Source organism: Lepidochelys kempii, chromosome 13, assembly GCF_965140265.1.
Source record: "Lepidochelys kempii isolate rLepKem1 chromosome 13, rLepKem1.hap2, whole genome shotgun sequence".
Lineage (NCBI taxonomy): Eukaryota > Metazoa > Chordata > Testudines > Cheloniidae > Lepidochelys > Lepidochelys kempii.
The window spans coordinates 791449-808278 of record NC_133268.1 but is presented as its reverse complement, the minus strand read 5'-3'; the positions used below and the strand labels follow the sequence as shown (position 1 = coordinate 808278).

The 16830-nt window shown below is 57.2% G+C and overlaps 2 protein-coding genes and 1 long non-coding RNA gene across 6 annotated transcripts in view; 2 read left to right on the top strand and 1 right to left on the bottom strand.

Moving 5' to 3' along the window:
• DNTTIP1 (deoxynucleotidyltransferase terminal interacting protein 1) overlaps nucleotides 1-16830 on the top strand; it is a 127664-nt gene that overhangs the window by 69313 nt on the left and 41521 nt on the right. Inside the window, exon 1 of one of the 4 annotated variants that reach the window (XM_073309784.1) lies at nucleotides 4141-4145. The exons of the other annotated variants lie outside the window; for them this stretch is intronic. The gene's annotated coding sequence lies outside the window, so the exon portion shown is untranslated. Of the gene's footprint in view, nucleotides 1-4140; nucleotides 4146-16830 lie in introns of those variants that run through there. 4 annotated transcript variants of the gene reach the window in all.
• Nucleotides 510-4257, bottom strand: LOC140897324 (uncharacterized). The gene is made up of 3 exons (XR_012154703.1): nucleotides 4124-4257; nucleotides 1113-1247; nucleotides 510-817 (listed from the first exon to the last, which is right to left on the bottom strand). It is a non-coding gene; the product is annotated as an uncharacterized lncRNA (long non-coding RNA).
• Nucleotides 5522-7635, top strand: SPINT4 (serine peptidase inhibitor, Kunitz type 4). Its single transcript, XM_073309799.1, has 4 exons — nucleotides 5522-5646; nucleotides 5990-6160; nucleotides 7099-7236; nucleotides 7444-7635. The coding sequence occupies exons 1-4, from the start codon at nucleotides 5562-5564 to the stop codon at nucleotides 7452-7454; spliced, it is 405 nt and encodes a 134-aa protein (XP_073165900.1). The 5' UTR covers nucleotides 5522-5561; the 3' UTR covers nucleotides 7455-7635.

Here is a 16830-nt window from a genome sequence, read left to right as displayed (position 1 = left end):
ACAGTGTGTGGGAGCGTCAGGCCGCTCTGCCCAGTGCTGCCAGGGATGCGACCGGCTCAGCTAGTGTCTGTGCCCCCCAGGTGGAGGCATGTGGTGCGAGTCTAACTGGCGTCAGGGCAGAGCCGGGGCAGGGCTGGAGACATAAACAGGGTGAGCAGAGGGGGTGAAGGTCCTGGCAGCAGAGCAGCAAGTGACTGGGGGGCCTGATCCCTGCAGCTCCCCTTGGAAAGCCCCTCAGTGGCTCTGCCCAGATGCTCTGTGGGGTCCTGTGCAAATAGCCCTGCTGGCCCTGAGCGGGAAAGGGGGGATTTGGGCCTGGAGTAATTTGGGAGCTTGCAGTGACTGAATCCAGGGGCTGGACTGCTGCAGTGGCTATTCCTGAGGTCCCTTCCAACCCTGATATTCTATGATTCTATGATTCCCTGGCCACCCTGGTGCCCCCAGCCAGCCTGTCCTGGCAGCCACACGTCGAAGCACTCACACACACAGATTGTTATGCAGGGACAGGCTTTACTACGCCCTTCTCAGGGTGCTGCTCCAAGGCAGAGCCGGGCAGCGGCCGGGCACATGCTCGCTCCCCCGCCATGCCCAACCAGCCTACTGTGCATGGAGGCACCAGTGGTGCCAGGTAGCAGATGTAGCCCGAGGGCAGTCGGAGCAGCCAAAGGGCCTGGGCAGAGTGAGGGGAGCAGGGGGAGGTCCCTGGAAGCGGGGCCTTTGCAGGCTGATCAGTTCTCGGCAATTGTCTTGTGTGGGTCATGGGGGCGGCATGTCCCCTCTGGCACCTGGGTTCAGGCAGACAGGCGTTAGGGAGACCCTGGGAAGTAGAACGAAGCTGTCAGAGCCCTGCTCCCATATCACTGCCCCCCGCATGCCCAGGGCTCCCTGCGCTCACCAGCGCCATGACTGGTGGGTCCATGTAAACTGGAGTGACTCCAGTGGGGGCACATGAGTGTGGAACTCCCAGCCCGGGGGTAGGGGCTGGCTAATGCGGCTGGGGCCCTGGCCCTTCACTGTGTTCCTCCGATTCCTCCCACCTGCTCAGATATGGGCATATCCCCCCTCTGGCCCTGGCAGCCCAGGCTCCCTGCGGAGGCAGGCATTAAACTCACCTCCAGACACTCTGATGCACTGGTGGCCACACCCGTTACTGCAGCACTTTTCTCCTTCAGGACAGGAACCGTCGCTGGTGCATAACTCTGCGCAGAGCCCAGCGCCGAGCGGCTTTGGGCAGCTCCCACGGCTCCCTGGGACACAGAGGATCATGTGGCCATGAGACACCCGCCCTGACGCTCATCTGCCCCTGCTAAAGGCTCCCAGCTCGCTGTGGGAAACAGGCCAGAGCAGGACTGAAGAGAGACCCCAGCCAGGGAGCCCTGGACGCCGCTCATCCCCCTGCTCCCACTCAGAGCCACACTCCCCACTTCAGCCGCTGCGGGAGGGCAGCTTCACCCCCCGGCTGCTCATCTGCCTTCTCGCTCTGTGGGCAGCACCAGGGGGTGGCCGTCACTGTGACAATGCCGGTGCTTCTCTCACGGCCTCCCTGCGACAGGGAGCGTCGCTCTCAGCCACCTGTAGTGACGTGGGACCCAAAAACCTCACTGCTTTTTAAAAGCAGGAAAAGAAATTCCTCCCAGGGGTGCAATGGGGCAAACGTCTGAATGGCCCCTGCTTCCCAAAGACTGCGCTGCCTGACAGGGCCTGGAAAACCAGCGCCCGAGAGGGGGCCCAGGCTGGAAGAGACTTTGTGTTCCCAGCAGGATGGCCCGTCTCAGCCTGAGCCAAAGGGCCTCTGCTGACAGCACGGAAATGCGGAACTGCCTCTCAGCCGGAGTGCGGGGCCAGAGGGAGCAGGCCAGCCACAGGGCCGGTTCGCGTTAATGATCTCTGCAGACCAGAGTTGGCAACAGAGGTCCCTCTCCTGCACCATCTGGAGCCCAGGGTGCAGCCCACTCAGGGCCAGGGCCATTGGGCTCCTCCACCAGTGCAGTCCTCGGAACGAGAGTCCAGAGCTTGTGTGACGAAGCGGGACTGTTCTTAATGTTTCCTCTGAATAGTGTGGGGGTGCCTCAGTTTCCCCTGTGTAGTTCTTAAGTATCTAGGTCGTGGGGTAAGGGTGTATGATCGTTGCAGAGTCCTAGAGGGCAGGGGTGTGCAGGGGTCTGGACACAGAGAATGGCCGACACCCTGTTTCCTGGCAACTGATGGCCTGGGCCCTTCCCCCCTGCAAGGTGAGAGCTAAAGGGTTGGAGAACAAAGAAATCCGGTGACCTCCTGGCCTGGGAAAGGGACAAAGCCCAGAGGAGGAGGGGCTCGAGGGAGTTTCAGTTTGGGGCTGGCTGGAGATGTGGAGTGAAGGGCAGATGTGGTTGTCTGGCTCACTGCCCCCCAAAATGGACCCAGCTGAGGGGTCCGGTTCTCTGCACCTACAAGCTCTGTGTTAGACCCTGTTCCTGTCGTCTAATAAACCTCTGTTTTACTGGCTGGCTGAGAGTCCCGTCTGACTGCGGAGTTGGGGGGCAGGACCCTCTGGCTTCCCCAGGACCCCGCCTGAGCGGACTCGCTGTAGGTAGCGCACGGAGGGCACAGAGGATGCTGAATGCTCCGAGGTCAGACCCAGGAAGGTGGAAGCTGTGTGAGCTGTGTGTCCTGCAGACAGGCTGCTCACAGAAAGGAGACTTCCCCAGAGTCCTGACTGGCTTTGTGGGGAGCAGTTCCAGAGTATTGCCCGGGGACCCCGTGACAATCCCCCAGTGATGTGGGTTCCACAACCCCCCTCAGTCACCTATTCCAGAGCTTACCAAGCCTTAGAGTTAGAAAGCTTGTCCTAATATCTCAGCTAAATCTGTCTTCCTGCAAACTAAGCTGGTTCCTCCTTCTTCTACCCTTGGAGAACAGTTGATCCATCTCCTCTTTACAACAACCTTTTACAGATTTGAGGGCTGTTATTCCCCTCTCAGTCGTCTCATTTCTATACTGAAGATGCCCAGTTCTTTAAACCTTTCCTCACCAGCAGAGGCGGATTCGGGTTTTGTGGGGACCTGGGCCAGAGGAAGTGAGGGCCCCTCCCCACCCCTTCTACCTGTAGTCCCTCTTGCCCCTCCCCATGCTCCTGTTGGGGAAATGGGCTCGGGGTGTGGGGGCTTCCCCCGCTCCCCAGCAGGAGCGCCAAGTGGGCAGAGTGGGGCAAGACCCCATGCCCCAACCCCACTCCCCAGCAGAAGCACTGGGCGGGCAGAGCAGGTCGGGGGACAGCGGTGCCCATTTTTCCAGGGCCCCCCAATTGCCTGGGGCCCCTGGGCCCAATCCCCATTGGCCCAGTGGCTAATCCACCACTGTTCATAGCTCAGGTTTTTCTAAACTTCTTATCATTTTCGTTGCTCTCCTCTGGACTCTCTCCAATTTCTCCACGTCTTTCCTAAAGTGCAGCACCCAGTGCTGAGCAGAGCGGGACAATGACCTCCCGTGTCTTACATACGACACCCCTGTTAATCCAACCCAGAATGACTTGTACCTTTTTTGCAGCAGTATCACCTTGTTGACTTATATTCAATTTGTGATCCACTGTGGCCCCCGATCCCTTTCTGCATACTGTTGCCTAGCCCGTTATTCCCCCGTGGTATGTGTGTGTTTCCCCCGTGCAGTACTTGGTACCTGCCTATACTGAATTTCATAAATTCTCTCAAATTTATCAAGAGATTCATCCGGGGAGTCTTCTAATCTGACATCTGTGTCACCATCTCTCCCTGTAGCTGTTTCCTCTGTGCTCAGCCCTGCAGTATCTGAGCTTTCTACACAGAGCTGAAAGCTAGGACCACTCTCCCCCACAGGCCTGAGCCTGGGACATCTGCCCCCCTCAGTGCCTGTCGCTCAGCATCTTAGGAACTCAGTGTCCGGCCAGTCTGTAATTCTGTCTGCTGCTCCGAGGGAATCTCATCCCCTCACCCTGGCTTTGCTGGGGTCAGTCCCATCCCTGTGCCAGTGGCTCTGACAACGGAGACGTGTTTCTATTGGTCCCGGTGTCAGGTCACGGATGAGACAAACCAACCCACTGCCTAATGGGTCAGGTATTTCCAAGCACCCACTGCCCCTGCTCCCTTCTCTGCCGGCTGCCCGCACTCACCTCCAGACGCAGGCGGCAGCTGGGCCCAGAGGGCCAGGAGCCCCAGGAGCAGGAAGATGGCCCCTGACGTCATGGTGCTGCCAGGGGCTGGGTCTGAGTGCCCATGGCTGAGCCGGGCAGGGATTTAAACCCTGTCCCTGCTGCAGCTGAGAGGGGAGGTGACTCATAGTGACCTTTGGGCTCCTTCCCTGGGCCAGCATGCAACTCACTGCATTTCACAATAAACCAGTTTCACCTGTAATTTCCCCTGCATGGAACGAGGAAACAACCCGGATCTTGTGGTCTGAGAAACCCCCCAAAGGAACCTGGAGAAACAGGTAGGCCCAGGCTCCACGGTCCCAGTCAGATCCAGGGACTGATGGCAGAACATGCCCACCCCATCCTAGGGGACAGTATCTGCTCAGTGCCCAAGACAAGGAGAAACCCTGGCATAAGTGTGTGTGTGTGTGCGTACTCGTGATTCCTTCCTGATCCTAGGTCTGGGGACAACCCAGCCCACAGAGGAGTGCGAGTCACCTTTTACTCCGGACACAGGGTGGGAGCCAGGTCACAGCCCGTTCCTCACTTAGTCCCCAGTAGCTGGTTCTGCCAGCCCCGCTGGGGCCCAGGATCCCAGACGGGATTGGCTCTAGGTGGATTCCATTCCCAGCACTGCCATGTCACCCCGGCTACTGTTTCAGCCTGACAGATCCTCATCTAGCCATCACCCCTCCAGAGCTGCTGGTCCCCAGGCTGCCCAGGGTTCAGATCTCTAGCTGAGACCCTCAGCAGCTGCTCATCTCTGCACCTTCTCCAGGATTTCTGCTTCCCTAGGGAGCTGACATGCCCGGAGCTGCATGCAGGTGTCCAGGAGGGGCCTGTCCCTGGCTTTGGGCGGGGCTTCAGTAACATGCCAGGCGTGGAGGATGTTTGCTTTGGCACACGCTGCGGCAGGGCACTGAGGAGACTCCAGCAGGGCTGAGCAGCGCAGGGGGTGTGACGCCCTGGTACCAGCAGGGCAGACAGCCTGTACCATGTCACCACGCCTTCGTTACACCATGTCGCCTGCTACCCAGAATCCTCTTGGCCTTCTCAGCCCTGCTGCACAACGTGCCCCATCTCCATGCCCTGCTCACAGGAACCCTGGGCTCCCCAGCTCACCTCCCCGTCAGTCTCACTTTGCACCAGGCTGTCTCCCCACAGGGCGCTCTGGACCTTCCTGTTTCTCCAGGCTCCTTCGAGGGGGTTTCCCAAACCCCGGGATCCGGGTTGTTTCCTCGTTCCATCCGGGGGGACTGATTTATTGTCAGACAGCGCGTGCTGGGAGCTGGAGCATGGCAGGAGCCGATAGGTCACTGCGGGCACCTCCCCCCGCTCCTGACCAGGTCCCACGTGGACTAGGCTTTAAATCCCAGCCTGGTTTAGCGCTGGGCACTCAGACCCAACTCCCGTCAGAACCATGGAGTCAGGCAGCATCTTCCTGCTCCTGGGGCTCCTCGCCGTCTGGGCCGAGCTGCAGGCTGTAGCTGGTCAGGGAGATAAACGTAAGTAAGGGAAGTTGCCCATGGCTCAGATGAGGGTCCCGGGAGCTCTCTCTTTTGTAGAGGAAGTCACAACTTGCAGTGCAAGAATTGCCCTTAAATGTGCTTTCCCTGGGGCCGTCACTCCCAGATCCCAGGGCTCAGAGTCTTTGCTGGAAGTGGAAGTGGATGTTTCTCTCCTGTGGCACCCACTTTTCTTGGAAGAGCTCTCAGGTCAGGAGTGAACGGCCACAGCATGCAGGCCAGAGGCATCCTGCCGTCGCCTCCTCCCAGAGAGCACACGCGTGTGTTCAGGGCCATCCAGTGCAGATCTCTGCTCTCATCACAACCCATCTCCTCTCCCCAGATGACATTTGCCGACTCCCGCCTGAGCAGGGCCCTTGCAAGGGACGGATCCCTCGCTACTTCTACAACCCGGCCTCCAGGACGTGTGAAAGCTTCATCTACGGAGGCTGCAAGGGCAACAAGAACAACTTTAAGACGAAGGCAGAGTGTGTGCGTGCCTGCAGGCCTCCTGGTGCGTGGGACAGAGCCCGGCCTCTCCCTCGGTGGGGCGGGGGCAGGTGCTGCCCAGATCCATACCATAAACTGGGGGGGCAGAATTACACTGGGGCTGGTCTCCAGCAGTTCAAGGAGCCCTGGTATCTCTCACGGTGGGAGGTCTGGTCAAATAAAAGGTCCCCTGAGTTCCAGCCCTGCTGTGGCTGGGGAGGGACCTGGGGGGTCCTAAATCACAGGGCTCGGAGCCATGGCCCTGTTAGCCAGGAAGTCCTGAGTTCCAGTATAGCCTCCTACTGCGTGGCCCTGGGCAGCCACTGCCACCCTGTATCACGGTTTGACCTGCCTCCTGAAGAAGCTAATGGACACATGGGGCAGCCAGGGACCCAGGGCCCCGGCCAAGAGCCTGGGCAGGGGAGACTGCGCTGCCGGCATCTGACTCCAGTTCTGGCACAAGTGGGCTGTTCTACTGGGGTTGTGCTGGAGGCTTCACTTCCACCCGGAAATCCTGACAGCAGAGACTAAACGCCCGGCCCCTCGGACCCAGCTGCCCGCTCTGTCCGTTGTGCAGCATGGTCTGGCTACGCTGGGTAGCAATCGCGGAGCTCTGAGCGAGAGCTGGCTGTGCAGTGCCATGGGCTGAGGCTGTCCTCACACCTGCATGCAGCACTAGGGCTGATAGCACAGGGGAAGGGTCCAGAGCGCTGGGCGGGGGGACAGGCAGCTCTGCAGCGGCAGGGGAACAAAACCCAGTCCCATGAGCCTGCCATACCCGATCCCAACTCCCAGGCCCCCCAGCCCAGAGCTGTCTCAGGAAGCTGGAAGTGTCTGCTGCCCTGGACCTCTGCCCAGGGAGCTGCCAGTTCAAGGTCCTAAGGCAGAGGCTGGGAGTCCCTTTGGCTGGTGCAGCTAAGTGACAAGACTGGTGTCTCCCTGTGTGCTCATTCTGCATTGCAGAGAGACCCGGGGTTTGCCCCAAGACCTCAGGCCCTGGCATTTGCCTGCATGGCTGCGACAGCGACTCTGACTGTAAAGAAGGACAGAAGTGCTGCTTTAATGGCTGTGGCTACATCTGCCTGACGGTGGCTCCATCAGGTGAGTCCCGTCTTCCGGCCACAAGGACACCCTGCGGCTCAGCAGCCGCCCAGAGACGCGCTGTGGCCCCATCCCTCCTGGCATGGGCACCTGTCTGCCTGGGATGGTGTCACCCTCACCAGCTGCCCTGTTGCCACGCCAAGCACAGGGTGTTTGGGGAGCAGCGATACGGGACCAGGGCGCTGACGGCTTCCTCCTATTTTCCAGGGTCTCCCTGACTCCCGTCTGCCAGGACGAGCTGCCTCAGCCCACAGGCCAATTGCCAAGATCGGATCAGCCTGAAGACAAAGCCCCAACCCCCAGGGTCTCTCCCCCATCCCCGGTGCTCTTGCCAGGAGAACAGGTCGAGGTTTCCTGGGATTCCTTCTCTTCCTCAATAAACATTTCCTGATGTCCCAGCACCTCGGCCTCTGCTTCCGTTCTCCAGGTCAGGCCTCCCCCAGCCTGGGCAGCCCCCACCACCCACCCCACCCCTCTGGGCCTGTCAAGCTGGATCCAAGGCAGCTGCTTCTGTTCAGGGCTGCAATCCAGAGACTGAGAGACGCTGATTGTCTATGGGGTGCTCCCGGGGGTGTTGTGTTTAAGCCCCCAGAGGCTGGGCTCGCCCTGTGTCCTGGAGGGAGAGGGTATTAAGGACCACCAGCCTCCGGGGGGGTCAGAGCCTAGAGGGGAGGGCACCTCATACACCCAGACACATTGCTGGGGTGGGGACGCACAGCTGCTCAGCACCTTAAGGGGAGCAGGGCTGTCTCCACAGGACCCCAGACAGCACCTCTGTGAGGGGTTCAGGGGACACAATCCAGAGTCGCTGGGGAACAGGCATTTGAGGTGAAAGGGTCGGGGGAGGATTTTCCAAGCCGGCCCCTCCCCAGTAGCTCTGGGGGGAGTCGCTTGGGGGAGGAAGCCCCAGCTCAGAGCCTGTCAACCCCACTCTCCCCAATGGGGTCGGTCCCTCTCCCCAGCAAGACCCAGTTCTGGGGATCCAGCCATATTATTGCCATGCAAGTCAGGCACCTCCTCCAGGTGTCCTGGTGGCGAGTGTCTCACGGAAGAACAGATGGGGGGGGCCAGGCGGGCTCCTCCCTCCTCTCTGCATCGCCCTGGCTGGTGTGGGCAGGTCGGGCCGGTCCCCTCAGGTGACCAGGCCTCCGGCCCTGCAGGGCTGCTCTGGACCCATCTGGCTGGTTTCTCCGGGAGGGCGGCTCTGGGGGCTCTGGGCCCATGTCAGGCTCTGGCAGTTCACAAGGGCAGCAGCACAAGCCCAGTGTGTCCACGGCTGATCCCCCGTTGCTCTGGGCCATGGCCATTTCCTCGTTCCCCTGGGCAGGGTTCCCCGTGTTGGAAATGGAAGGGACGGGGGCTGGGCCGTGGCACCACAGTCCCTCTGGTCAGTCCCTGCTGGACAGACGCAGCCAGGCTGCAGGGCAGGGGCAGCTGAGCAGTAGCCAGGGGTCCAGTGGGCGCTGCTGGGGATCGAATCCCCCGCGGGGACTTTTTCCAGAGCCGGTCCCGTCTCCTGGGCCCCAAGGGGGCTGGCGGAACCAGCTACTGGGGACACAACGGGGAAAGGGCCGTGACCTGGCTCCCAGCCCATGTCTGGGGTTGAAGGGTGACGCGCACTCCCCCGTGGGCCAAGCTGTCTGTACCCCTGGGGCCAGGAAGGAACTACACATGCGCACCCCGGAGCCCCTGGCAGGAGCCAGGGATTTCCCTTCCCTTGGGCTCTGAGTAGGGTCTGTCCCCTAGGATGGGGCGGGCATGTGCCCCCATCAGTCTCTGAGACTGCAGCCAACGGGACTTTTGGGCCTGGACCTCCCTGTTTCTCCAGGCTCCCTTCAAGGGGGTTTCGCAAACCCCAGGATCCGGCTTGTTTCCTCATTCCACCTGGGGGAGCTGATTTATTGTCGGACAGCACGTGCTGGGAGCTGGAGCATGGCAGGAGCCGAGAGCTCACTGCAGGCACCTCCTCCCCTTCTGACCCGGCCCCACCGGGTTTAAATCCCAGCCCGGCTCAGGGCTGGGCACTGGACCCAGCTCCCGGCAGCACCATGAAGTCAGGGGCCATCGTCCTCCTCCTGGGGCTCCTGGCCCTCTGGGTCCAGCTGCCGCCTGCGGCTGGGGGTAAGTGCAGGCAGCAGGCAGTGGAAGGGGAAGGGACCAGGGGATGAAGGGAGAAACCCAGCTCAGAATGGCTTTGCTCTGCCTTTCAGACACTTCTCTCTCTGCTCTGCCCCTCAGACCTTTGTAGACTCCCTGCTGACCCCGGGTCCTGTTATGCCATGATCCCTCACTGGTTCTACAATTGGCAGGCCAAGAAGTGTGAGAAATTCACATATAGAGGTTGTGATGGGAACGAGAACAACTCTGAGACTCAAACAGGATGTCTCAGGAAGTGCGGAGGGCGCGGTGAGGCTCAGGGCTGGGGGCTGGGTCGCCCCTAGTCCTGCAGGACAGTTTGGGAAGATGGCCGGGCCACTGGGGCTGATCTCCACTCCCTGACCTGAGGGCCCTGAGCTCTCGCATGCTGAGGGCCCCTACACCTGCTAACTCAGGTCCAGCCCTGCTTTGTACAGGCCACAGATGGGAATGGGGGCGGGATATTCTAAACACGAGCGGTCGGCACAAACCTGTCCGACCCCGCGCCCTGTTCCAGCCTGTGACACAGGGCTGCCCGTAGGCCAGGGTACCTCCCTCTCCCACTGGGAGATAGGAGGAGAAATCAGTTACTGACTGACCGTGGCCTGAATGATCCAATGAGCTCAGGGGCTTGGGGTCTTTGCTGAAGCAGGAAGAGGGTATTGGTCATTTCTGGGCTGAAATGTTTCCACAGTGAAGGAGTGAGTCTCTTCAGGGCTCATCCCGATCTCTCTTGGGTTTCACACTCACGTCCCTAGGGACTGCAGTGGAGTCACCCCGTTTACACTGAACTCTGCAGTCACAGAGCTGCTGAGTGCAGGGAGGTTCTCAGACCCGGGATCCGGGTTGTTTCCTCGTTCCTTCCGGGGGGACTGATTTAGTGTCAGACAGTGCGTGCCTGGCGCTGGTCCATGGCAGGAGCCGAGAGGTCACTGTGAGCCACCTCCCCCCATCCTGACCAGGCCCCACCTGGGCCATTGTTTAAATCCCAGCCTGGCTCAGCTGGGCAGGGCACTCAGACCAAGCTCCCCACAGCAGCATGAAGACAGGGGCCATCTTCCTTTCCAGGGACTCTCAGACTTCCAGACGTCCATTTCCGTGTCCACGTGCAATCCTTTGTGCCGTTCCTCTAGCGCTGGGAGGGGCAATGCCAGCTCTGCAGAGGCAGGAGGGACTCTTCCATCCTCTGGAACACCCTTGCCCCAGGGTGCTGAGTCTCTGCTGAAGCTGGACACGGATATTTTTCCCTGATGATTTCTCACTTTGGGTGGTAAAGGCCACATCACATTGCACAGAGACGCCCATAGGACAAGCCTCTTTTCCTGCGCGCTCATGCCTACCCTCTTCATCTGGGTGTGCGGGAGACAGATCCTTGGCAGAAGTCCCTGCTTCTGAGTCCCTTATCTCTCTGTCCTGTGTCCGCAGATATCTGCAGCCTCCCCACTGAAGTGGGCCCCTGTACTGCTGCCATTCCTCGCTGGGTCTACAACTGGCATTCTAAGAAGCGTGAAGAATTCTCTTATGGTGGCTGCAATGGGAACAAGAACAACTTTCAGAGTAGCAGCCGTGTTAGTCTGTATTCGCAAAAAGAAAAGGAGGACTTGTGGCACCTTAGAGACTAACCCATTTATCTGAGCATGAGCTTTCATGAGCTACAGCTCACTTCATCAGATGCATACTGTACAGTTTCCACAGTATGCATCCGATGAAGTGAGCTGTAGCTCACGAAAACTCATGCTCAAATAAATTGGTTAGTCTCTAAGGTACCACAAGTCCTCCTTTTCTTTTTAAGAACAACTTTGAGACTAAAGAAGATTGTCTCCAGGCCTGTGCAGGCCAGGGTAAGACCCATGACAACCTGGACAGGTGCTGCTACTTATACAGTGCAATGCTGGGAACACACCAGGGCCCCCAGGCTGCTCTCCAGTAAATGGGGCCCCTCGTGTATGTTCCCTACCTAATCCGACGGTGCCTGGGTGTAGTCTCGGTGTGTTTCAGGGCTTCTGCAGTTGGTATGGAGCATAGAATCATAGGACTGGAAGGGACTTTGGGGGCTCATCTAGTCCAGTCCCCTGCACTCATGGCAGGACTAAGTATTATCTAGACGTGGAATATGCACTGTACACGCACAGCGCGTGCATATCTGATGCGTGGAGACGGTGAATGTGTGTTTATCTGTGGTGGAAAGGGAAGCCCTCACTGAAAATGCCAAGGTCAGGACAGGCTGAAAAAAAAAGACAGATCCTCCCAAAACTGGAGGTTAACACTGAAGTCAGATTCACCAATCAGTCACAAACTGTGCTCCTGATCCCCCACACTGGTTATCAGGAAGCTAGAAAAGAAATCACACAGCCCCCTTATTGCATTCCAGTTCCCTGGCTCCCAATCAGCAGCTCAGTGCAGTAAGGTGAGGAGTTATTTGAAAACTCTTCTCACTCTACAAAATGTTCTTCTGAACCCCAAAGGGCCAGTCACATTGCCAGGTGAATATTAGGTTGGATCTTACCCAAAATACCAAACTGCCAGCCCATCCTTTAGCGTCTAAAACTAAAGGTTTATTAGAAAAGAAAAGAACAAGAGAGCTGTTAAATGGTCAAAACAATCAGGTCCATACATATGACTTCAGAGTCCATATATCAGGTTCTTAGTAGCATTGGGGAGTTTGCTGACTTGTAGAGTCCCTCTGGAACACATCCACAGCTTGGATGGGTTATTCAGTCCTTTGTTCAGAGCTTCAGTTTGTAGAGAAGTTACTCCAGAGGTGAGAAGCAGGATTGAAGACAAAAATGGAGAAGATGCAGCTGCCATTTTATATTCTTTGTCTTGTGGCTTGTACATCCTGTGTCCCAAACACAAACCTACAAACACATGGGCATGGAAAAGCAATTGCAGGCCCCTGTCCACAGACTCGTCCCTACATGTCCTGCTGACTCATAGGTGTAACCCCTGCCATCTCTCCGTGGGTTCATTGTGTAGCTGGCTGGATAGTGCTGATGCCAATCTGTCTGGGGGTGTCACCCAGAAACACAGCACAAGTTTGAAATACAAATATACCACACATATTTATAACTCACAATACAAATAGGATCCATACATATAAACATGATTATCATATTTAGCCAATCATAACTTTTCCACTGATACCTTACAGCGCATATCTTGTACGATTCATTGCAATTTTGTAACACTGGTATCAAGAACATTATAAATGGTCACAGCTAGTCCATACAGCATCACACACTGCATACATGGCCCATCTCTCACCGTCCCATAGCTGCAGACTGAAGGGGGCCCATCCCGTCCTGTCCTCCCACCCGCCCCCACCCTCCAGAGCTGGAAGAGTCTCAGTTCCTTTCTGCCTGCAGCTCTAGCCGTGCAAGTGACTAGCCAAGGAAATGGAAATATACCTGCTGGGTGTGTAAGGCACCTGGGGTCAATGCACCCTGATGCCATGTGCTGCTGAGGGTCAGCTCTGAGTCCCCAGTGCTGAGCCGGGCTGGAATTTAAACCGTCTTCAAGGCAGGACTGGTTAAGGAGTGGGGGAGGTGCCTCACAGTGCCATGGTACAAGGGCTCTGACGGCTTTGTCCTATTTCCCAGGGTCTCCCTAACTCCCGTCTGCCAGGACCCGGACTCCTCAGGGGACGAGCTGCCTCAGCCGCACTGGGGTCAATTGCCAAAGATCGGACTAGCAGGAAGACAAAGCCCCGACCCCCAGGGACTCTCCCCCATCCCCGGTGCTCTTGCCAGGAGAACAGGTCGTGGCTTCCTGGGATTTCTTCTCTTCCTCAGTAAACATTTCCTGACATCCCAGCACCTCGGCCTCTGCTTCCGTTCTCCAGGTCAGGCCTCTCCCAGCCTGGGCAGCCCCCACCACCCACCCCACCCCAGCCTGTCAAGCTGGATCCAAGGCAGCTGCTTCTATTCAGGGCTGCAATCCAGAGGCTGAGATGCTGAGTTGCCTGGTGGGAAACTTTCCCAGTAACCACAGACAAGCTCTGGGATGTGCCTCGGGAGCTCTGGGAGCAGCCACATGGAGCAGACCAATCTTTACACTAGTGCCCGGGTTTTCACAATTGTGCAGGTTTTGTGCCTAATTTGGCCTGTGCAGCTGCACACCTGGCTGCCTAGTGCAAGTCACACATTTGCACACACAGTCATGTGCACTGGGCTCCCAAATGCACTTGCATATTTGTGTACAAGCAGCTCTGGGAACGTGTCCCACTGCCTGCTCGGTCTGAGGCGCTTTGTGAAGCGGCTGCTTCTGGGGGAGGTCTGGATCTCCCACCATTCCCACCTTTATTTGGCTGCCTCTGTGTGGCTGTTTTAATGAAACCCTGGGGAGGGCTGGGTCCGGCGGGCAGGCTCCCCAGGGGTCTCGGAACGCTCACATGCCTTGGGGCACTCAAACCACCAAAGAAGAAGTAGAATCCCTGGCAGATGAGTCCTGGCACACGAAAGCAGATGCAGAAAGACAAGGTTCTTTGGCTCCCATCTACACTCGCACCCTGGTCAGGTGTCTTCTCCCTAACAGTGCCATCTTCCCTTCCTCCTCCTCTGGCATTTTGCTTTGGCCTTTGGCCTTTCACACGTCGGGGGGTGCCCTGATTGGGCTCGGGGGATAGAATGTGCTGGTCACTGGAAGGGGTGAGGGTTCATATTAGTGCGGATCTAATTTGCCACTAGAAATTGTACTGCAGGGACTAATTTTGGCCCCACTCCTGCAAATACCTCTGTGTTTGGCTTTTGGCCCATGACTAGTGTGATGAAGTGGGACTGTTCTTAAGCTTTCCTCTGAATAGTGTGGGGTGCCTGAGTTTCCCCTATGCAGCTCTTAAGTATCTAGGTGGTGGGATAAGGGTGTTTGGTCGTTGCAGAGCCCTAGAGGGCAGGTGTGTGCAGGGATCTGGACACAGAGAATGGCCGACACCCTGTTTCCTGGCAACTGATGGCCTGGGCCCTTCCCCCCTGCAAGGTGAGAGCTAAAGGGTTGGAGAACAAAGGAATCAGGTGACCTCCTGGCCCGGGAAAGGAACAAAGCCCAGAGGAGGAGGGGCTGGACAGAGTTTCAGTTTGGGGCTGGCTGGGACATGGAGTGAAGTGCAGACGGGGTTGTCTGGCTCCCTGCCCCCCAGAATGGACCCAGCTGAGGGGTCCTGTTCTCTGTACCTACAAGCTCTGTTTTAGACCGTGTTCCTGTCCTCTAATAAACCTCTGTTTTACTGGCTGGCTGAGAGTCCCGTCTGCCTGCGGAGTTGGGGGGCAGGACCCTCTGGCTTCCCCAGGACCCTGCCTGGACGGACTTGCTGTGGGAAGCGCACGGAGGGGCAAAGGACGCTGAAGGCTCCGAGGTCAGACCCAGGAAGGTGGAAGCTGGGTGAGCTGTGTGCCCTCCAGACAGGCTGCTCACAGGAAGGAGACTTCCCCAGAGTCCTGCCTGGCTTCATGGGGAGCAGTTCCAGAGCATCGCCCAGGGACTCCGTGACAAGTCCCATTGAAGTTAAGCATCTGAGCACGTGCAGGATCAGTGTGTTCCTCTGTGTTCCTGGCCACTGGCTGAGGAACTAGTGGAAAGGGCGTCTCATGGTACCCTGAAATTAGGCCCAAGAGAGAAGAGAAGCTCCTGTCTGGGAGGGCAAGGGGAGAGCACTGGCCAGGGACACAGGCTTATGAAACCACAGACAGACATTCACAGCAATATCCTGGCACGGGTTATTTTTAATATCCACATTTATTGAAGAGAGGTTTTCATTTCTAAAAGAAAGAGACCAAGCTACCTCCCAGCGCACGTCACGTGGCAGAGAACACACGCTGCATCAACCAGACAGGAAGGTGGCTCGGACACCCAGCTACACGCAGAATGGTGGGCAAAGCAGCAGAGATAAACACACAGCTCCGTTAACAACAGTGTTACGGGGAGGGGACTTTTTACTCCAAGGAAGAGAACGGTGAAAACAAGAAGGGTTTTTACAAAGCCGGGCTCTTTGTGTTCCCTGATGTAGAACATAAGTACGGCCTAACTCCCCAAGGACACTGGCCGAGCACCTGCACAATTGTGTCTCTAATCTGCAGGCACCATTACGATGTCTGTCCATGCAACGTGCAGATTAGCCGCACAGGTGGCCATTTGAACACCCAGTTGCCAAATACACAGCTTGAAGGTGTATCCTCAACGCTTGTTCATGGAAATCATACGACTGCGCCCAGCACTGGGCTGGAGACTTGTGGAGAATCAGCCCCTACAACCCTACACACAATTTCTTCCCCTACATTCTAAAAGTTACATGTACACATTTACTAAGTGCTGTACTGGTGAGTCCTCAGAGTCCCCAGGAGGTAGGTCCCCCCCCATTCTACCCCTGGGGAAACCTACACACAGATAGACAATGTCTTACCCAAGCCAAACAGTTACACATGGCAGAGCTGATTACACACTGTTAACCCTGGATTTGGGCGCCAAGTGTAAACAGCCCGTTTGCTCGCTCCACAATCCTTTCTCAGTAGCCTGCCAGGAATGGAGCTCAGTTTTTATGTGCACAGCTGGGTAACGGAGTCATACGTATGGTTTCCAACACGTTACCTCAAGTCTACACCGTCCCCAGGAGAATGGAGCGGCAGAGGCCCATCCAAGCTGCCCAAACCAGGGCTATGATTGCTCTTAGCCAGAAGGTCTGGCTGACCTCGGGGCAGGGGGAGCCACATCAGCAGGGGAATTTATGAGTAAATGAGTTTTCCTTCAGCTCAGCATTCCGGCTGCTGGAGGAAGACACTGGCCCCAGGCCCAGACTGAAGGTGTCCGGAGGGAATGGCTCTGGGTGCACCATGCAATGGGACAGGTATCAGAGAACTGGCCTGAACCTGGAACACCGCTAGGAGTGGAGAACATCAGTGCCAGGGGCTGGCTAACCCATCAGGAAAGATTTAATAAGACAGAAAATATATCCCAAGAAAAAGTGACCTGAAAGCTGAATCAAAGTGCTCAGACACTAGTGTGACGAGCTTAGAGTAAGAGCCTAGAGAGAGAACCCCAACGTCCCCTTGCACCCTACTCAAGCCAGGGAGCGAAGATCCCTGAACATTGATTTCCTTCACCCAGAGAGAGTGATCCCTGAGCAGTAACCTTGTCATTCGAGGAGGCAGCTTGTTCCCAGGCAAAAACTGGTAAAAGAGAAGGGACAGCTGGAAAACATCAAACAGGAAAGAGAGGCTCTTGTTGCCAGGAATGTATTTGCCGGCTGATCTGATATCAGAAGGTTTCCAAACCATCAGCTGTTTAGAGCCACCATCCCACAGGTCAGAATTATCACCTCACTTGTCACAGTCTTCAGCCCCATCAGAGCCCCCATCCCTCAGAGAAGAATCCTCGCTCAGGTCAGCATCGCCAACTCCCCCGTCCGAGTCATCCTCGCTCAGGTCAGGGTCGCCATCTCCCCCGTCCAAGTCATCCTCGCTCAGGTCA